This window comes from Indicator indicator, chromosome 11 (genome assembly GCF_027791375.1).
Source record: "Indicator indicator isolate 239-I01 chromosome 11, UM_Iind_1.1, whole genome shotgun sequence".
In the NCBI taxonomy this organism is placed as follows: Eukaryota; Metazoa; Chordata; class Aves; order Piciformes; family Indicatoridae; genus Indicator; species Indicator indicator.
The window spans coordinates 16,376,336-16,397,975 of NC_072020.1; the positions used below are offsets into that span (position 1 = coordinate 16,376,336).

General features: G+C 50.8%; 1 protein-coding gene across 3 annotated transcripts in view; it reads right to left on the reverse strand.

Annotated features, from left to right (window-relative positions):
- Window positions 1–21,640, reverse strand: part of CDK14 (cyclin dependent kinase 14) — an 85,703-nt gene that overhangs the window by 57,726 nt on the left and 6,337 nt on the right. Inside the window, exon 2 of one of the 3 annotated variants that reach the window (XM_054384798.1) lies at window positions 7,697–7,714. The exons of 1 other annotated variant lie outside the window; for it this stretch is intronic. In XM_054384798.1, coding sequence (XP_054240773.1) covers window positions 7,697–7,714 — 18 coding nt within the window. Of the gene's footprint in view, window positions 1–686; window positions 756–7,696; window positions 7,715–21,640 lie in introns of those variants that run through there. One more of the 3 variants, XM_054384799.1, reaches the window with a different exon arrangement.

A 21,640-nucleotide genomic window follows, 5' to 3' on the forward strand; every position in this document is an offset into this window, starting at 1 on the left:
AACAATCACAAACAAGGCTGCTGGAGAGACAAACACCAAAGCACACCCAGACAAGCATCGTTTTGAAGCCTTTCTCCTACCTTCTCCCTGCTCTTTACAGACCGCAGGCAGTGCTGCCGGGGAGCCTTACCAGGGTGGCTGCCGAGAGGTCTCATGTGGCGGCGTTCCCAGCTTCCCACCTCCTCCCTCCGCCTGGAGTCTCAGCATTGCCCAGAAAACCCACCCTGACATGCACAGAATGGATCCTGCTCAAGTTGGAAGCATGTGATCACCAAGCTTCAGGCTGCATGGGGAAACACCAGCCCGTAATCAAGGCAGAGATGGCAAGCAGCCCCATCTTACCGTTCTGCCGTCGCCCCCCAGATCAGCTTGGATTCACCTGCAACTCTTGGCCATCTCTCCAGCAGTGCTGGGTGTTTGCAGCCAGGCCAGGCTCGTTCAGCAGCTGAATTCACAACATCTTTTCTGCACTAGCAAGCTGGAATGGCACGGCTGTACTACAGCTAGGAAAGGGGGAAATCTAAAGCAGAAAACAAAGAAATCCCTGCAGACAGGGAGCCCGGCGGAGCCAAACACCAAAGGTGTGGATGAGCAGCGAGGGCACAACGCTCTCTTGCCCCAGTTACATCAGCAGCACCATGCTCTTTCTGAAAAGGGTTTTTAGGTAAAACACAGGATGGACTTGCCTGTGGAGTTCCCAGGGAGGCAGAGTACCCAGGCTCTGCTGCAGCATTGCAGCCCAAGTAACCATGCATGTGCTAGGCAGGGCGACTTACAACAGCCTCTGGAGACGGCACTGATCCGCAGCTGCCTCAACGCCAGCCCCAACCCAAAGAACTGCAGTTAAGGGAAATGCCTTCAACGTTCCACCAAAGGGATGCAAGCAATTGATCCCAATTCAACTACACCCCAGCCCTGAGAGAAATCAGCTCTTCAGTGCCAAATGACACTGAAGCCATCGAGGGGCGTCTGGAAACCAGTACTAGGGGTGCCACCAGCCACTCTTCCAGCCACAGGAAACAGCAGCTCAAATGTATCCAGATGTGAGCTCTGAAGTGAATGAGCCTGGGAAGGATGAAGTGCAGCCATTGATTTATCGACACACAAAACAGGAGGAGCTGGCAGTCAGCCACAGCCACCTGCTCCGTGCTAGGAAGCCACTGCTGAGCCCAAGCAGGCTTGGGTGCGGTAGGAGGGAAGAGAGGGCAGCAGGAGCAAGCCCTCAGGGAGGGCTTCTCCAGAAGGGAGGCAGTGAAGCTCCTCATCTCCTGCTCCTGCAGCAGCCCCTGCTGGTCTGTGCTTCAGATGCCTCCTGGCTCCCCAGAAACATCCTGGGCTTGGGGAAGCCCTGGAAGGCTGCACTGCACTAGGGTGGGTATCAGTAACATGCACAACTTAAAGCTTCAGGAGAGAACTAACACAACTCAGCTGAGTTCCATTGTTACCTGCTGAGGAGGGGCAGTGAAGGAGCAGGGGAAACACCCCAGGAACCTCCAGTGACCCCTGCCAGGAGATCATCATCGAATGGCTCAGGTTGGAAGGGACTTCAGAGATCATCTGCTCCAACCTCCCCACCATGGGCAGGGACACCTCTCAACTAGACTCAGCTGCTCAAGGCCTCATCCAACCTGACCTTGAACACTCCCAGGGAGGAGGCAGCCACAGCCTCCCTGGGCAGCCTATTCCAGAGTCTCACCACCCTCCTACTGAAGAACTTCCTCAGGTCCAGTCTAACCCTGCTCTGCCTCAGCTTCAAACCATTCCCCCTTGACACTCTCAGGAAAAGTCCCTCTGCAGCCTTCCTGTAGGATCCCTTCAGGTACTGGCAGGCAGCTCTAAGGTCCCTCTGGAGCCTTCTCTTCTCCAGGCTGAACACCCCCAGCTCCCTCAGCCTGTCCTCACAGCAGAGGTGCTCCAGCCCTTGGATCATCTTTGTGGCCTCTTCTGGGTTCACTCTAACAGCTCTGTGTCCTCCTTCTGCTTGGGGACACCAGAACTGGAGGCAGGATTGGAGGTGGGGTCTCAGCAGAGCAGAGCCAAGGGGCAGAATCCCCTCTCTTGCCCTGCTGCCCACACTCCTCTGGATGCAGCCCAGCACACAGCTGCCTTCTGGGCTGCATGAGGGCACTGCTGGCTCATGGGGAGCTGCTCAGCAGCCAACACCCCCAAGGGTCTTTCTTCAGGGCTCTTCTCAACCCACTCTGCACCCAGCCTGGGTTTGTGCCTGGGGCTGGCCCAACCCAGCTGCAGGACCTTGCACTGTGACTTGTGGAACCTCATGCAGCTGGCACTGGCCCTTTTCTCAGGCCTGTCAAGATCCCTCTGGCTGGCAAATGCCCAGGGAAAAAAATCCCTGCAAATCCTTCATTCCTGAGTGCCAGACATCACTCCAGCTGCCCAGCCAGGGACACAGCTCAATGAGACTCCAGCTCAAAGTTATCCACAGCAATGGAGCTAGAAGAACAAAGCCTTCTGTAAATGAATCAAACCTGAACACAAAAAGATGAGCTCAGCTTCAGCTCTTCCTCAAGTGCAAAAATGTCATGGGCAGAAACTCTGATTTGAAGATGCTGGGTTTCAGCTCCCCTCTGCTTTCCCTTTGAGGTACACACATGAAAGGCTTTGCTGTTTGCCTTGGCTTTTTTATTCCCCCTGATATCTTTCTACAATGTACTGGGGGAAGAAAAAAAGGTCTCAGGTTTTCTAACTAGAAGATTTATGGACCAAAATGTAGGATATTGTGGTTAGAAAAAGATACCAAACCAAACCAACCTGCACATTCCTAGGATGCAAGGAAAAAGCAGGAATAAGCTGCATGTTCAAGGAGCAATGGACACAAACTGGAACTCAGGAGGTTTCACTGCAGCCTAAGGAGAAACTTGTTTGGTGTGAGGTGCTGGAGCCCTGGAACTCTAATGCATGCTGAAAGGCTTATCTATTTCCCCAGCACATCCTAGGCAAGAAACAGAAAGCACCTAGGGCTGGGGCACCCGAAGCAGGTTGCACAGGAACACAACCAGGCAGGTTTTGAATGTTTCCAGAGAAGGAGAATCCACAGCCTCTCTGGGCAGCCTGATCCAGGGCTCTACCACCCTCACACCAAACAAGTTTCTCCTTAGGCTGCAGTGAAACCTCCTGAGTTCTCGTTTGTGCCCATTGCCCCTTGTCCTGTCACAGGACACCACTGACAAGAGCCCAGCCCCATCCTCTTGCCCCCCACCCTTTATCTCTTGCTGAGCATTGATCAGATCCCCTCTGGGGCTGCTCTTCTCCAGGCTCAACAGCCCCAGGGCTCTCAGCCTTTGCTCCTCACAGAGAAGCTCAAGGAACCTCAGCATCTTCGTAGCCTCTGTTGCACTCTCTAGGGATAACCTCTCTGATTTGAACCAGGAAGCTCCAACTGGACAGAATATTCCAGACGAGGCCTCATCAGGGCAGAGTAGAGGGGCAGGACAACTCCCTTGACCTGCTGGCCACACTCTGGCCTTCTTGGCCCCAAGGGCTCACTGCTGGCCCATGGGCACCCTGTTGGCCACCAGCACTGCCAGGTCCTTTTCCCCAGAGCTGCTCTCCAGCAGCTCAGCCCCCAGCCTGTGCTGGTCCATGGGGTTGTTCTTCCCCAGCTGCAGGACCCTACCCTTGCCCTTGTTGAACCTCACTGGATTTGTGCCCAGCCAGCTCTCCAGCCTCCAGCTCACACTGATGGCAGCACAGCCTGGGGGGTGTCAGCCACTGCTCCCAGTCTGGCACCATCAGCAAACTGCCTGAGGCTCCACTCTGTCCCTTCACACAGATCACTGTTGGATAGATTGAATAGGGCTGCACCCAGTCCTGACCCTGGGGAGACACCACTGGCCTAAAACAAAGTTTAAAACCCACCAACATGGGTCTTGCTTTAGCAAAGTCAAAGCATGGATGAAGGAGGTACTTTAGCAAAGTCAAAGCATGGATGAAGGAGACACAGAGAGCACAATAAACAACAAACCCACCCCAGCCCCCCCGAACAACCCCAAAATGCCAAGAGCCCAACTCTACCCATCACAGTTTCCATCTGAAGGGCCAGCAGCATTCCCTGAACCACTATTACATAGCTGGCATGCTCCAGAGACTGCAAAGCCTTCCTGAGTAGCCCAAGATGACAATGTGATCCTGGCAGGAGGCCAAAGAGCACACTAAGATGAAAAAATTATAACTGCAGCCCTTGTGCTTAAAGGAAAACAACAAAACCAGAGCCTTCCGAGGTGGGCAAAGGTAGGATGGGGACCTGTGCATCTGCACTGCAAAATGTGGTGAAGGCACTAGGGACAGGAAGAGAGGAAATGGCCTCAAGTTGCACCAGGGTGGGGTTAGGTTGGAGATGAGGAAAAATTTCTCTGCTGCAAGAGTGGTCAGGGATTGAAACAGGCTGCCCAGGGAGGTGGTGGAGTCCCCATCCCTGGAAATATTCCAGAAATGTGTGGCCATGGCACCTGGGGCCATGGTGGTGCTGGGTTGCTGGTTGAACCTGATGATCTTGGAGTGCTTTTCCAATCATGATGATTCTATGGCCTTACCATAACAGAGCATCTCCAGAGCAGAGCCAAGTCAGCTGTTCTCCAGCAGAAGGAGAGACTTTCTTTAACCCATCCCATGAAGTACCCTTCACTTCACACAGCAGGACTAAAAGTGCTCCTTCACAAGCAGGTTCCGAACTCCAGTCTCAGCAGAGCTCATTTCATTGTTTTTGATCAAAAGCCTAAAAAAACCAGAACCCATCCAAGAAACACATTGGCCAGGACAAAGCCTCTTTGTGTTCTAGAGCAAAGCAACAAGGACTAACTTGTGTGAGTTCACTTTCTGTTTCCAAGGCCACCTTCACTTCCTAGTCTTGCAACCTCTGCAGATCCTCAAGATATGCCAAGAAAGGTACCTAAAGCACCCACTGAGGCAGCCAATCCTTTCCTGCTCCCTCAGGGGGGAAATTAATGCTCAGGTGTTTAATAATCTGCCAAAAGCATAGGGGCACTCTCTGCCAGCAGAAGAGGAAAGGTGTTTGACTGCAGCTGGGCTCTGAGGGCAAATCTGAACTATTCCCTTAGCAAAACTGAAGACAGATTTTACTCTGCTCTCAGGCTGGCAAACTCCAATGAGAGAATTTCCTTGGATTTCACTTCAATGCCTTTCAGTCAGCAGAACAACCTTAGGGCTTTAAAGTTTGTCTGTTAAACTCTTGCCTTGGCTTAACATCAGCACCAACAATCAGCATTAAAGACTTGAGCTGAAATCAGGTTTAAAGCATGGTGAAAATACCATAAGGATGTCATCCTTGCTCCTGCCATCCACATCTTCCTTCCAAGCCATCTCCCTCACTATTACCTCTGGAGATGTGCTTCTCTCTTGAGGATATGCTCCTAAAATGCCCTTTTAAAAAGAAATGATGATGCTTAATAAGCCACAGACTGCATTGGGTTGGAAGGGCTCTTCAAAGGTTTAGATCAGGCTGCCCAGGGCCACATCAAGTCTAATCTTGTATATCTCTAGGAACGGGGCTTCCACCACATCCCTGGGCAACCTGCTCCAGTGTCTCACCACTCTCATTGTGCAGAACTTCCTCCTGATATCCAACCTAAATCTGCCCTGCTCCAGTTCCAAACCATTGCCCCAATGCTGAGTTACAGCTGCTGGCAAAGCAGCATGACCATGGAACACTTGCAACTTGAGAAGTTCCAGGATTCCATCACACCACAACTACAGCACAGACTGCAGAGGGAAATGGGCTGTGATTCATTCATCTGCAGGGGCAAAGTAATCCCATCATGGAAATATGCTTCGTCACCACACCACAGGTAGCACAAGGTCAGTGCTGCTTCATCTCAACCTTGGCAGCTTGCTCAAGGCCCCAGCCAAGCTGCCTTTCAACACGGCCAGCCTTGGAGCCTCCACAACTTCTCTGGCCAACCTGTCCCAGTGCCTCTCCACTCTCATGGGCAAGAATTGCTTCCTCATGGCTAATCTGAATTCAGCTTCTTGCAGTGTGAAAACATCATCCCTCATCCTATCACTCCACGCCTTTGTCCAAAGTCCCTTTCCAGTTCTCCCCACAATCACAATATCAACAATTCACTCCAATTTCAATTGTTCAGCCTCAATTCCTAGCCACTGTGTTAACCATACCAAGAACACAAGAAGCTTTTTCCTGTCTGCCCTCAGAGGAACACCACCCTTCCTCACAACACCCTCACACAATCACAGAATGGTAGGGGCCTCTGCAGATTGAGTCCTGGCCAAGGCAGGCTCACCTAGAGAAGGTCACACAGGAGCACATCCAGGTGGGTTTGGAATGGCACCAGAGATGGAGCCTCCACCACCTCTCTGGGAAGCCTGCTCCAGGGCTCCAGCATCCTTAAATTACAGAAGTTCCTCCTCATGTTCAGATGAACTTCTGATGGTCCAGTTTGTGCCCCTTACCCCTTGTCCCTGGGCACCACTGAACAAAGCCTGGTCCCATGCTCCTGCCACCCACCCTTGCAGTATTGATCAGCATTGATGAGATTCCCCCACCTCAGGCTGCTCTCCTCCAGAACAAGAAGCCCCAATTCTCTCAGCCTATCCCCATCACAGAGCCCTTACCAGAACATCCCCACTGCTTGGTTTCCAGTGTCCAGAACTCAGCTGAGCATTGGTAAGTAGCAACCACATATACAAAGCTCCAAACACCACATGAGCAAATCCAGCTCCAAACAGATTTCTGCTGCAGTTAGCTCCCAAGAGCCAGCACCAGTGGCCCAGCACTGGCACAGGACTAAGCTCTGCAAGATCTAATGAGGTTTCAGGAGACAAATGTGAAAATGACTGAATATGATTCCAGGCTTGGTGTCACCTCCCTCCCAGCTGCAGCAGTCACCGCTTGGCTCAGGAGTGCAATCTCTATAACCTGCACAGTAGAGTTGGTTCTCAGGGGTGTTTTAGGTTGGTTTTCAGTTGTTTTGATTCATGAGGAGAAAATTCTTTGGTGTGAGGGTGCTGGAGCCCTGGAACAGATTGCCCAGAGAGGTTGTGAAGTCTCCTTCTCTGGAGACTTTCAAAGCCAACCTGGATGTGTTCCTGTGTGGCCTGCCCTGGGTGATCCTGCTCTGGCAGGGGGGCTTGGATCTGATGATCTCTGGAGGTCCCTTCCAAACCCTTCTATTCTATGATTTATGGAGGGTTTCTTTTGTTTAAATAAAGAGCAGGCAGGGTAACCTAAGAAGCAGAAAAGGTCATAAGAGGGAAAATGTTCTGCAGGAAGTTCATGGAAGCTCTGGATGAACACAATTGACGCTGGATTCTTCACTGTCTGCTCTAACAAGGGAACCCAGGGACCTTTCTCACACCCATCAGCTGGGGAGCTGTGGGGCCCCAACCACATCTTTATTTACAGCAGAGTTCAGATTTAACCCCACCAGCTCTCTCTAGAGCTTCTACAGGCCACTAATGACACCATTTCTTGTCTTCAAGAATAAAGGTTGCCCAGGGAGGTTGTGGATGCCTCCTCCATGGAGGCGTTCAAGGCCAGGCTGGATGAGGCCTTGAGCCAGCTGGGCTGGTGGGAGGTGTCCCTGCCCATGGCAGAGGGGTGGAACTGGATGAGCTTTCAGGTCCCTTCCAACCCAACCCATTCTATGGTTCTATGATGTAATTTTTTTTTTACTAAACAGATCCGTTTTAAATGCTACACAAGAAAATACATTTAAAACTCCATTTTCTCTTTGCTGTCTGCAGCTGTAAACCAAGGCAGGTTCTCACTACTATTTGCTGTCTGCTTGGAGAACTGGTACGTGCCATGGCTCCAGGCTCCTTTTTGCAGATCCTCTGAAGAGGAATACACAGAATCTTGATTCTCAGCTCCCAGTCCCTGAATAAACTCATTACAGCATTAAAAAAACATTTGGGGGAAATTTTACCTCTGCAGAACTGTTACTGCTAGAAGATGATTCAGCATCTGGAGGGTCAGCAGCTTTGACTTTGACTTCAAACTTCATGCAGAGAAATACTCCTTCCCACCCTGCCCAGTTCAACTTTCTAAGCTTGTTTCCAGTCAAAGCTGTTTTAAATCATGGTCCTTTGCAGGCTGCCATAACAGCATCAACAAAGTCATTTTTCCTCACTTGTCTTTAAAGTGATTTATCACCACCCTAAGTATTTGCATAGAATACTTTGGGTTGGAAAAGCCCTCTGAGATCATCCAGTCCAACCAGCAACCCAGCACCACCATGGCCACTAAACCATGACCCCAGGTGCCATGGCCACACAGTTCTGGAACACCTCCAGGGATGGGGACTCCACCACCTCCCTGGGCAGCCTGTGCCAATCCCTGACCATTCTTGCAGCAAAGAAATTTTTCCTCATCTCCAACTTAACCCTCCCCTGGTACAACTTGGGGCCATTTCCTCTCCTCCTATCAAAGTCCTTTTTTTTCTTTTTTTTTCCTGTAACTGAGAAGATGATTCAATGAATTTCCATTATTTATTCATTTCTCTTTATGAAGGAATTTCTCCCAAGAGACCAAGATGAGCCTCCAAAGCTGCTCTAATGTGACACAGGATGAATAAATTAACAAATGCACTTCAACAGCCTCAGAGCAGATGCAGCTTGTGCCCACACACACCCATGGTCACTTCTCAGTGCCAATGTCTACAGAGACCAGGCCTCTACAACAGCCTCTACAGCCTGCAGCTGAATGAAGCCCAGCCCAGGAGGACCAAGACTAAGCACACTGAATGCAAGCACACTGCTCCCAGCACAGAGCCTGCAGCTCCACACCCTGAAGAACCATAGAATTGTTTTGATCTTTCAGACCAAGCCCAACCATCCTCTAACTCTGCCAAGGCTGGGGCTAAACCATGGCCCTCAGCACATCTCTGCCTCTTGGAAACACCTCCAGGGTGTAGAGACTTTTGAAAAGGGCTTGAAGTGCCAGGACAAGGGGCAATGGCTTTGAGCTGGAAGAGGGGAGATTGAGACTGGAGATGAGGAAGAAATTCTTGACAGTGAGGGTGGGGAGACACTGGAACAGGTTGCCCAGGGAGGTTGTGGATGTCCCTCCCTGGAGGTGTTCAAGGCCAGGCTGGATGAGGCCTTGAGCAAGCTGGGCTGGTGGGAGGTGTCCCTGCCCCTGCAGGGGGTTGGAACTGGGTAAGCTTTCAGGTCCCTTCCAACCCAATCCATTCTAGGATTCAGTGAATCTTGCTCTGTTTTTGCCTTTGCAACCTTCCATCTCCACACAAATCCTCCCTTTCCCAATGTCCTTCATTTCCCCCCTCTCTCTCTGCACATCTGACTGTCCTGCTCTTCCCTCTTCCTCCTTCCAGCTTCTGCTCTCATTTCTGCATAAAGTCCAAAATTAAGAGAAAGGCTCAACAGGGCTTGACTCTCCTTGTGTTAACTGAGTGGGGAGAGGGGAGGCAGAGGAAGAGCAGAGAGGAACAATAGCAGCTGGCACTCCCTGGGTGTGTAAATTGCAGTTCACGTAGGAGAAAGCTCATCTCTGGGGAGAATTTTCCTTGCACAGTGATGGCCAAAGCCATGGATGCTTCTCAAGAAAAGGGCTAGAAAGCACAGAGAGGCCTGGAACATCTCTGTGATGGGGACAAGCTGAGACCCTTGGGGTTGTTTAACCTGGAGAAGAGCAGCCCAAGGGGGGATCTCATCAATGCTGATCAATACTGCAAGGGTGGGTGGCAGGAGCATGGGACCAGGCTTTGTTCAGTGGTGCCCAGGGACAGGACAAGGGCTAAGGGGCACACACTGGACCATCAGAAGTTCATCTGAACAGGAGGAGGAACTTCTGTAATTTAAAGGTGCTGGAGCCCTGGAACAAGCTGCCCAGAGAGGTGGTGGAGTCTCCATCTCTGAAGCCATTCCAAACCCATCTGGATGTGTTCCTGTGTGACCTTCTCTGGGTGACCCTGCTCTGACAGGGGGTTGGACTCAGTGATCTCCAGAGGGCCCATCTAGCCCCTCCAATACTCCAGGTGCAGCCCCACCAAGGCAGAGTAGAGGGGGAAGAGAACCTCTCTTAACCTGCTGGCCACACTCTTCTTGTGCACTCTCAGCCACAAGGGCTCACTGCTGTGCCATGAGTAACTTCTGTCCCCTAGGACTCCAAGGCCCTTCTCCATGGAGCTGCTTTCCAGCAGGTCAACCCCTACTGTTGATGTCCTCCTCAAAGCAGCCTTGTTGAAACGTGACTACTGATGCAAGTCTGGTCATCAGCTGCCCCATGACCAGTGTTGGCAGAGCCAGCCTAACCAAGCCGGGTTTGTTACCTGCTGCTCTCACCCGTGCTGTGCGCCACAGCCCCCTCAAATCAGCTCTTTGCTTTGGGAGCTTTTGAAAGAGCTCATCCAGAGCAGAATGTACAAAACATCCCCTACAGGAAGAAAACAGCCAGGGGCCTCCAAACCCCTGCCAGGACATCTTCAGCCCAGAGGGGACATGAGTAGGAAAAGGAATCACCCCAGGGACTGGAAACTCTTCTGAAGCAGCAATGGAAGAGTTTGGTGTTCAACAGGAGGCTTCTCTGGCTAACTCTGTCTGGCTGCAGAGGCAGTTCCCACAGCCTGGGCACCCCACTGCACTGGGTCAGAAGGAGCATTGTGTCCAGCTCTGGAGTGCTGATGTCACGCCACACTCACAGCTTCATGTCAAAAACCCCAGCCCAAGACCAAGTGACAGTTCTAAAGGACTTCATCATTTTCAAACACATTTTTCCCTACATGCACTCACAGAACCACTTCTGACTTCCTCTCCTCTTCCTCTTTTACCCTGGGGCAATAAAATTCTGCTTCATTTCATCTGAAAGACTTCCTTTGAAGAAACAAATGGTACTTCAGCAGACTGGATGGATCAACTCCAGGTTGCACTGCCACTCCTTCACCTCCCCCTGTTTCAGCTGACTGCCTGAACTGGAGCCAGTCCATCTCTCCAAATGACTTCTGGAGCTGTTGTCTGCTGCTCTGACCATCACCAATCCTCTAGTCCAGCTGGACAGGATCCTGACCCTTCACTGGCTATCTGCAGACATCTGTGGCTCTCCCCAGCACTCACTCTGATAAAAGGAGGGGTGCACTCACTTCCAGTCCTCCTTCTTGCATTCCTCCGTGCCTCTGGCAGATGTTCCTACACGAGACACTTCCTTCTCCCCTTCACCACAGCCTGCAGACCAAAGGCTGTGTGCAAGACTCCATGTTCCCTCATTATTCTCTCTTGAATGGAAGCCATTCAGCAGCTGAGAACCCAGCAGGAAAACAGCCTCAGAGCACAGCCATGAGACAGACCCATGCCCAGGGCATCAATGGGGCAGCTGTCTCTGCTCTGTAAACAGCCACAGAGGGCCTGCACAATGTGGCTTTGCAAGATAAGTGAGAGGGAGCTAGGATGCTGCTTCCCAATGTTTCCAGCCTCCTGAGACCTTCTCTTCAGACCTGCAGGTTGCCCTCTCCCAGCAAGGAAATGAAGAGAGTCAGTTACCACGTAGTACTTATGTCACCAAAGAAAGAAACCATGACAGCTGTGTCTGCTGCCAACCTTCACAGCTGCTGCAAGGTGTGGAGATTTCAGCTGGGTTTTGTCTGTCTGTAACAGCATCAAAAACGTCCTCTATTCTTAGCACAGGATCCCTGAATGCCAGCTTGGAAGCGACCCCAGGCATCATCCAGCCCAAGCTTCCTAGGTGATGGTGGAGTCTGAAAGGTCCAATCCACTCTGGGAGAGCAGACAAAATGACCTCCTGAGGTCACTTCTGACCTGCAGAATTCTTTCCTTCCTGAGGAGCTTTTGGGGTGCCACCTTCCTACAGGAGCTACTTCATTACACCCTTAGGAACTGATGCTGAAATCCAAGGCAGGGCTGCCAGACCCCAGACAAGAGCACTGCAAACAAAACCCCCTCACGACAAGGACTGAAAATAACAAATGATAATATCCCCACTTGATCAGAAAATGACAGCAAGAAAAGCTGCTGTGAGAGAGGCAGGGCTCTGAAGCGTGCAAGCCAACACAAAGGGAGGAGGAAATGGCAGTGATGGCACAAAGTGAGGCAGGGATGGTATAAAAGGTGACTTGCCATTCACAATGCCCTCCGAGCCTTTGTGAGCAGGAGCTTGCAGCTACCATTAGAGCTCCAGGAGAGATAATTGAAGTCTCGTGCGCAAATGGTTCTGAAACCCAGACAGCAAGCACCAGAGGAAGAAAGGGGTCAACACATCCCAGAGTCCTGCAGGATGGGGGGTTGGGTGGGACCTGAAAGATCATCTAGTTCTGATCCCTCTGCCATGAGCAGGGACACCTCCAGCTTGATCAGGCTGCCCACAACCACATCAAGTCTGACCTTGAAGGTCTCCAAGGGCAGCCTGCTCCAGTGTCTCACCACCTTCATTGTGCAGAACTTCCTCCTGATGTCCAACCTAAATCTGCCCTGCCCTGGTTTCAAACCATTGCCCCTCATCTTATCCCCACAGGCCCCTCCCCAGCCTTCCTATAGGTCCCCTTCAGATATTGAAATGCAGCTCTAAGGTCTCCCTGGAGCCTTCTCTTCTGAGTAACCCCAATTCTTTCAGCCTGTCCCCACAGAAGAGGCTCTCCAGCACCTCTAATCATCTTTGTGACCTCCTCTGAACCCTGTCCATCAGGTCCATGTCTCTCTTGTGTTGGTGGCCCCAAATCTGGGCACAGCACTGCAGTGAGGTCTCAGCAGTGCAGAGCACAGGGACAGAATTCCCTTTCTCCATCTCTGGCCACACTGCTTTGGATGCAGCCCAGGCTGCCATTCACTTTCTGGGCTGCCAGTGCCCATTTCTGGCTCCTGTCCAGCTTCTCCTCCACCAGCACCCTCAAGTCCTTTCCTGCAGAAAGATCTCAGAGGTCTTCTCCAACTGAAACAATTGTATGATTTTGTGATCACAAAACTCAGCTGGGCTGTAGGACCTGCAGGCTGAAACCCCACTAGCTTCTTCCCAGTGGGCTGGATCTTTAACGGAAGGTTAGAGTAGGGTTCTGGTCCTGGTACAGACCAAGGACAGCATCTGAAACCTCAGTACTTCAAAAGGGGAGAAAATATTTCATTTCCCAGCTCAAAGCTCACTACACCTACACAGCAAAGCAGCCTTCAAGCCCAGCTCCTCCCTGGTGTCACACAAAGCCCAAGAAAATAGCCCCCAGAGATGGGAAATGGGATAAAACCTAATGAGAGCAGCAAGTCCCTGTGGCCTCATCTGGACATCCTGCATGGGAGACCCATGCTGGAGGGTGAGAGTGTCCTGAGTAGAGTGGGAATGGAACTAAATGTCACCAGGAGCTGCAGGAGAAGAGTTTGGCTGTCAGGCAGTGCCAGCAGTTAGTGTGGCTGCCAGGCAGTGCCAGCAGTTCAGGAACCATGCAGAAGACACAGAGCAGACAGCTTCCTCCCCCACCACTTGCTTTTCATTAACATTGCTGTGCAGTTTGTCAGAGTCCAGAGACTGCAGCCAGAGCTTGCATCCTGTGTAAGCACCAAGCCAGCTTCCCCTCCCTTGCAAACACCCAGATGCCTCCACTCTGCTCCAGTTTTCCTTCTCTTTCTTCTCCTTTCTTGGCTCCAGGCTATCCTACAATGGATTTGCCAGCAGCCCTAGAGACTAGGTGGACTTCTAAGAGACAGCTCACAGCAGCAACAGTAATTCTTTTCTTCTCTTCCTTCACAGCAGGCTCTGAGTCAAGGAACTCTTCAGCTGCAGCAGATGACCCAATACAAAGCCATGGCTAGGCTGGAGCCCTGACAGCAGTTGTCCTGTTACACAAAGCCATCCCTAGAAAAGGCTCACTGTGATTTCCATGAGCAATAAACTAAACCATCAGAATGCCAGCACTGGAGGAGACCCCTTAGCCTGCCATGATGGCTCTGACACTCCAAAGATCAGCTCTGTGGTTTCTGCTGAGAGTGCACAAACCCTTCCACTGAGAGTCACCTCCAGATGGCTTCCATTTGTCCCCTCCCCTCCAGCATCTGCTCTGTTGCCCAGACAGGCTTCACTCTCCCAAATCTTGGAGGGGAAAAAATAATCAATCATAGAATCATAAAGGTTGGAAAAGGCCTCTAAGATCATCAGGTTCAACCTTTACCCAACACCACCATGGCCACTAAACCATGGCCCCAAGTGCCATGGCCACATGTTTCTGGAACACCTCCAGGGATGGGGACTCCACCACCTCCCTGGGCAGCCTGTGCCAATCCATGACCACTCTTGCACCAAAGAAATTTTTCCTCATCTCCAACCTAAACCTCCTCTGGCACAATTTCAGGCCATGTCCTCTTGTTCTAACTCCCAATCTTGGGGAGAAGAGCCCAACCCCCACCTGTCTCCAGCCTCCTCTCAGGGAGCTGTAGAGAGCAATGAGGTCTCCCCTCAGCCTCCTCTTCTCCAGACTAAACACCCCCAGGTCCCTCAGCTGCTCCTTACCAGCCCTGTTCTCCAAATCTTCCCCAGCTTGGTTGCCCATCTACATCATTCTATCTCTAATATTATTATAAATATGATTTATTATTATTACAGATATGATTTAAGCCCTGCCTAGACCTTCCTAAGCAATACAGATCCAAACAGTACTGAAAGCCCTTTCCCAAGTCAACCCAGAGCACACCATGGGTGTGGAGCTCACACTCACTCCAGTGGGAGCCTGGTGCCATTTTCAGTGGCACAACATAGAGCTCATCACTCAGCAAAGTCTCATCCACACCTCACCTTTTGTTGTTTGTCTCATCCTTAACTTCAGTCACAAAGCCCAAACCCAAGAAGTGATCTTTTTCCATCCCCACAAGTCACTAACCCACAGCTGATCTTCCCTCATGCAATTTGGGATCCATTTTTCATTTAGGATTTTGCAGACTGCTGAGTTTGGGAGCAAACCCTCTCCAGGGGGTCATTAATTAATTAGAGACCTGTTGTTCATGAATGCATCTTTTTCTTGTCCAAGCCTGTGCAGTGAGTGTGAACATCATTTAGCCCCCTCTCTTAAAAACACGAATTAATAAGAATTCTGTTTTACTGCACAATTAATTAGGGCCCAGTTCTGAAGCCTCCCTGAGTCTGAGCGAGCAGAAGCCTCAGGGTACCAATTTTGAGCATAATGAGCTCAAAATGAGCTCCATCCTTCGAACTCTGCTGCTGAAGAAGTTTGGTGCTCAGGACAGAGCTTCAGAGAGGAGTTTGCAGGATGCAGGTTGGAGCTGGGTGATCTTTGAGGTCCCCTCCAAGCCAAAGCAGTCTGTTGTGCTGCTGTGACACAAGAGGGCTGCTCCACAGCAGGAGCACTCGGGGGGCAGAGCCACACAAGTGCAAGGTCACAGGGAGCAGGTCACACCCTAAAGGGTAACCTCTGTGCCACTGTGGAGGAAAACACCTGATCACAGCAATCAGGCTGGCTTGGTGCAGAGGGGACCTTTAAAGGCCATCCAATGCACCCCCCCTGCACGAAGCAGAGACACTTCCAGCTACATCAGGTTGCTCAGAGCCCTCACAACCTGATCTTGGGGCACCTCCCACCTCTCTGGGCAGCATGGGCCAAGCGTCTCACCAACCCCAGCACAAAACATTTCCTCCTTCTCTGGTATGCAGCTAAAGGCTGTGGTGGGCAGCATGGGATTTACTCTGCATGCTGATGGCTCTGGAGTGGCTCAAACCACTCCTGACAGGCCTTGAGCACAGGTTATGTGGTTCTGTGGTGAAACAGAGAGGATGTGACTCATGGAAACTCAGTCCAGCTTCTGCCTAAGACCCACAGCTGACACTCAGAAGAAAGCCAAGAAGCAGACTCACAGCAGAACATCTTCCCCCTGAACATCTCCAAGCCCATCTCTGTCCTCTGACAAAAGACAAGACAACCACATTTCCCCTTGTTTGCCCTTCTGACAAGAAGAAAGGCAGCCCTGGCATCCCTCCAGACTTCCAAACATGCCAGAAATTTTTTTCATAGCAGCCACTTAAATGCTTTTTGCTTTGAAACAGCACTTTGTTGACTAACATCATCTGGCTAAAGCTCCTAGTTTGAACCCAGTGTCTCGATGTACACATTAAATGCATGGCTTAGCATTCTCTCCACACCTCTTCTTGAGATATAAAAAATATACAGGCTTACTTTAATTCAGAACTGCTCAGCTGCAATCAGAGAGCTGTTGAATTGTTTTGGTTGGAAAAGCCCTTCAAGATCACCAAGTCCAACTCTGCCAAGGCTGAGGCAAAACCATGCTCCTCAGCACCACATCTCTGCCTGTGCCAGGCTTTGAGAACCCTTTCAGTCACAAAGTTTCTTCTCATGTCCCACCTAAACCTCCCCTGGTGCAACTTGAGGCCATTTCCTCTCCTTCTATCCTTTGTACCTAGGGAGAAGAGACCAACCCCCACCCAGCTGCAGCCACCTTTCAGGCAGTTCCTCCAAACTTAATTCCAAAGACAATCCCACTGTCTCCTTGCTATTGTGGACAGCCCTGAGCAAGTCCAGCAGCCCTTCTGAAGGTCAAGCAGGTTAGGCACAACCCATCACCTTCTCTGAGCAGCTGTCAAGCTCTGATAATGGCCAGGCACAGCACATTCCCCTCAGCAACAGCACTCACAACTGACTGCAGGAAAAAGCTCCAGCCCAGCTCCAGATGCTGTGCTCTGGAATTCTGTGCCTCCCCAAGGGCAGCAGAAGTGCCTGTAACAAACATCCTGTGTCTGTCTCGGTCCCTCTGTGCAGGAGGAGCCAAGAGAAATCACAGATTTTTCCTCTTTTCTTTTTTGTTTAAGGAATTTTATTCCCCTCCAAAATGAGCAAACCTGCAGTCGTGAGAGACTTCCAACACCCAAAGAAGCCAAGGCATGGGAAGAGTCATCATGGATTGGACAACTGCACCAGGAATCATTCTCTGCACAGAGGAGATGAACACAGAACCTTTCTGAGCACTTGAATTGCAAAACTGCAGAAGGAGCTAGCAAGGACAAAGCAGAGCAGCTTGGAGAGCATTTCCAGACTCAGCCTGGAGAAGGCTCCAGGAAGACCTTAGAACAGCCCTCCAGGTTTTGGAGGGGGCCCCCAGGAGAGCTGAAGAGGGACTTCTGGCAAAGGCCTGGAGAGACAGGATGAGGGATGATGGCTTCAGACTGGAAGAAGCTGGATTGAGATAAGCCATGAGGAAGCAACTCTTGCCCATGAGGGTGGTGAGGCACTGGGACAGGTTGCCCAGAGGAGCTGTGGTGGCTCCAGGACAGGAGACGTTCAAGGCCAGGTTGGATGAGGCCTTGAGCAAGCTGGGCTGGTGGGAGGTATCCCTGCCTGTGGCAGGGGGTTGGAACTGGATGACCTTTAAGGTCCCTTCCAAGCCAACCCAGCCTGTGATTTCCAAGTCTGGCTGTTTAGAAGGCCAATTAATAACTGAAAGCCACCAAGCCACACTGTCCATCACCTCTGCCAGGGTCTGCCAACACCATCAGCCCCACCAGCTCCCTTCTCTCCATGCTCTCTGCACTCAGGACCTGGGCTGCCACCCCAGCTGTGCTCCCCTGCCTCCAGCTGCTGCCTCAGCAACTGGCAGGGACTTCAGCAGCATCCTTGTCAACAGAGACAAGGAAATAAAACCATCTGGAGTACAAGAGAAAGAGAAGGAAGATAAAACCAGTGAACACAAAGAGCTACCCTGAGCCCTGCCACAAATGAAAGCAGGCACAAACAAGAAGAGATTTTACCTGTGCCTGAGTTCACCACAGCTGCTGGCACTGTACTGGGGCTGTGGTGCAGGTTCTGTCACCACACCAGAGAAAATTAAATTACTAAAATGAAACAAAAAATGACTGAAAAGAAACAAAACAAAACAAACTAACTAAAAGGAAAAAAATAAAAAAAAAAAATCCAAGAAACAAACAAATCCAACTAAAGAGAAACATACAAACAAACAAAAACTACTAAAAAGAAACAAAATAACGACTAAGAAGAAACCAAACAACTGAAAAGAACCCAGAAACGTTTTCTAACAAGCAGTAAGAGGACAACTAACTCAAAAAGACACAGAAGAGGCTGGACAAAGCAGTCCCTTGGGGGAGCAGGGGAATGTGTGTGTGGCTGGCTTCCAAAGAAAGGCAGACTAACAGCCACCAAAATCCAAAGGAATGCCAGAAGCTAGCATGGGAACCACTGGGCTCTCTGGCAGAAAGTCCCAGCCTGCTGACGGAGAGAAAAACAAGGGGACACTGGGGAAGCTCTCCAGGACATTCAGTATCTTCTCTGAGCTGCTCCTTGAATGCAGTGAGGTAAAGTGCTTCTGCTGGGAGGGAGGAAAATGAAGGGAGGAAAGAAGAGAATGAAGGGAGAAAAAAAGAGAATGAAGGGAGAAAAAAAGAGAATGAAGGGAGGAAAAGAACGAAGGAAGGAAAAGAAGAGAATGAAGAGAGGAAAAGAAGAGAATGAAGAGAGGAAAAGAAGAGAATGGAGGAAAGAAGAGAACGAAGGGAGGAAAAAAGAGAACGAAGGGAGGAAATAAGAGAACGAAGGGAGGAAAAGAAGAGAACGAAGGGAGGAAAAGAAGAGAACGAAGGGAGGAAAAGAAGAGAACAAAGGGAGGAAAAGAAGAGAACAAAGGGAGGAAAGAAGAGAATGAAGGGAGGAAAATAAGATAATGAGAGGAAAAGGAATATGACCCAAACCACATGTCCCAGCCTCTGCACCACTTTTTGCAGCATGCTTGGGAGAGCAGAGCCTTCCAGATCTCCCAGCTGCAGGGCGTATCTGACCTCATGAACCACAGCAAGTGACCTTCCTCCAACAAATTCCTTTACTTGGATTTTCAAGCCAGAAATCAGAAAACAAGCTCCAGAGCAGCAGGAAGCCAGCCTCAGGTAGAGTTTCAGGATCACCATGGCCACAGTTCTGCCCAAGTCTGAATGCTGAGATTCAGTGGAGGGAAAGGAAGAGAAAAATCCACAAAACAGTGCTGAGCGCAGCTGGGGGTGAATTAGAGGCCACTGGTGACAACAAATTTGGTTTACTGTCACTAAAAGAGTCACAGAATGGCTCAAGTTAGGAGAGACCTCAGAGATCATCTGCTCCAACCTCCCCACCATGGGCAGGGACACCTCTCAACTAGACTCAGATGCTCAAGGCCACATCCAGCCTGGCCTTCAACACCCCCAGGGAGGAGGCAGCCACAGCCTCCCTGGGCAGCCTGTTCCAGAGTCTCACCACCCTCCTACTGAAGAACTTCTTCCTCAGATCCAGTCTAGCCCTGCTCTGCCTCAGCTTCAAACCATTCCCCCTTGACACTCTCAGGAAAAGTCCCTCTGCAGCCTTCCTGTAGGATCCCTTCAGGTACTGGCAGGCAGCTCTAAGGTCTCCCTGGAGTCTTCTCCTCTCCAGGCTGAACAACCCCAGCTCCCTCAGCCTGTCCTCACAGCAGAGGTGCTCCAGCCCTTGGATCATCTTTGTGGCCTCCTCTGGACTCACTCCAAGAGCTCTGTGTATGTATGGAGAACAACATTTTGTGGCTGTGAACCATCAGACTAAGCTCACAGACAAAGTAAAGCCCTGCTGAGCACATGGCAGCAGCAGAAATACTGTAAGCCACTGCTTGTCCTGGGCAGCAGGGACAGCTTCCAGAACTAGGAACTTCACTTGGATTTCTCCACACTGAAGAAAATCTGGATCCATGGCACCTGGGGCCATGGTTTAGTGGCCACAGTGGTGTCGGGTTGGTGGCTGGGCTGGATGATCTTAGAGGGCTTTTCCAACCCAAACCATTCTGTGATTCTATGGTTTAATGGCCCCAGCAGTCTGAGGCTGATGGTTGGGCAGAATCTTAGAGGCCTTTCCCAACCCAAATGATTCTACAATGGTATGATCTTACCAAGAAACTCACTTCAGGTTAAGCAGCTGTCTCAAGAGAGTGCACACACCTGAACTGGTGACAATGCACTGCCTGCTCTCTTGGTGGCCTTGCCTCCAGCATGGTTGTGCTGGATGATCTTAGAGGGCTTATCCAACCCAAACAATTCTATCATTCCATGATTCATCCTCCATTTTTCAGCAGCATTTGTTCTCTTCTCCAGTTGCTGTCAACATTTCACAATTAAATAACCCACAATATTTAAAGAATCTGGAGTGAGGAGGATCTCAGTAGCTGAAAGAACAAAAGGAGGACTGGCAGTGCTGTGACTCAGGCAGCACCTAAGCAGAAAGCTTTGCTGGGAGGGAAAATCAACAAATTGTAGGAGGAGGTGCAAGACAGTGGCAATTTCCTCAGGTGCTGAGCTGCTCACACTGACACTTTGTGCACATCAAACCCATCCTGCTGAGGCAAACCAGGCACAGCCTGCAAGCACTTTCTCTTACCCCCCTGAAGAAACAGCAAGAGATGTGAATTGGCTCAGAACCTTGATTATGGGATGAGATCTGCAAATACAGGGTTGTCAGAGGTGTTGTGACACAGCAGAGGAGGCAGCACACGTGCAGAACTGCTCAGGAAAGCTGAAGAGCAGATAGGACTCATCTTCTACCAGAGCCTTCCAGGAGGAGAATTAAATAGTCACCTATCTGGTGGTTGTGTGGCTGGGCAGAAGGGAAAAGGCTGCAGGGGATCTTAGAGCTGCATTTCACTATCTGAAGGGGACCTACAGGAGAGCTGGGAAGGGACTGTTCAGAAGGGCCTGTGGGGATAGGACGAGGGGCAGTGGTTTGAAAATAGAGCAGGGCAGATTTAGGTTGGACATCAGGAGGAAGTTCTGCACAGTGAGGGTGGTGAGACACTGGAACAGGCTGCCCAGGGATGTGGTTGGAGCCTCATCCCTGGAGACATTCAAAGTCAGACTTGATGTGGTCGTGGGTAGTGTGATCTAGTTGGAGGTGTCCCTGCTGACTGCAGGGGGGTTGGACAAGATGACCTTTGGGAGTCCCTTCCAACCCAAACCATTCTGTGCTTACTGTCACTAAAGATGTTTGATCTGCTGATTTGAGAGAAGCCTGCAAAGCAGGGAATGAGGAGGTCAGAGCACAGCCCAAGCTCTGCCTCACACCTCAGGCCAGGCAGGTGCCAAGAACCCTTGTGTTGAGTTTGAGGAGACAACAAGGACAAGGTGAAATCTCAGCATGCTTCTTTTTCTTCTCACAAGTGTCACCTGAAACTGCAGAACCACTTGATGCCAATGTCACACCCAGTTCTTCGCTCCTCACAGCAGAGGGAAGAAAAGTCTTTTGTGCACCCTTCCCACAAAGCCTTCTCACACTGCCTCTACAGCAGCTCCCATCAACAAGCTGTCAGCTCCCATTAAAGCCATCTCTGAACAAAGGGTTTGCCACAAAACCTCATGAATTGAAATAAAAACCTGCTTGAGCTGTCTGCTGCTCAAACGAAAGCCACCTGTAAAGGCAGGACCTGCAGCCTGCAGAGAAACTCACAGCCTGTGCCTCACTTCTGGGGTCAGCTTTGGGGCCCGCACTCCAAGAAGGACATTGAGGGGCTGGAGCAGGTCCAGAGAAGGGCAAGGAAGCTGGGGAAGGGTCTGGAGAAGAGGGCTGGTGAGGAGCAGCTGAGGGACCTGGGGGTGTTCAGTCTGGAGAAGACTGTGCCAGGCTTCGAGAACTCTTTCAGTCAAGAAGTTTCTTCTCATCTCCAACCTAAACCT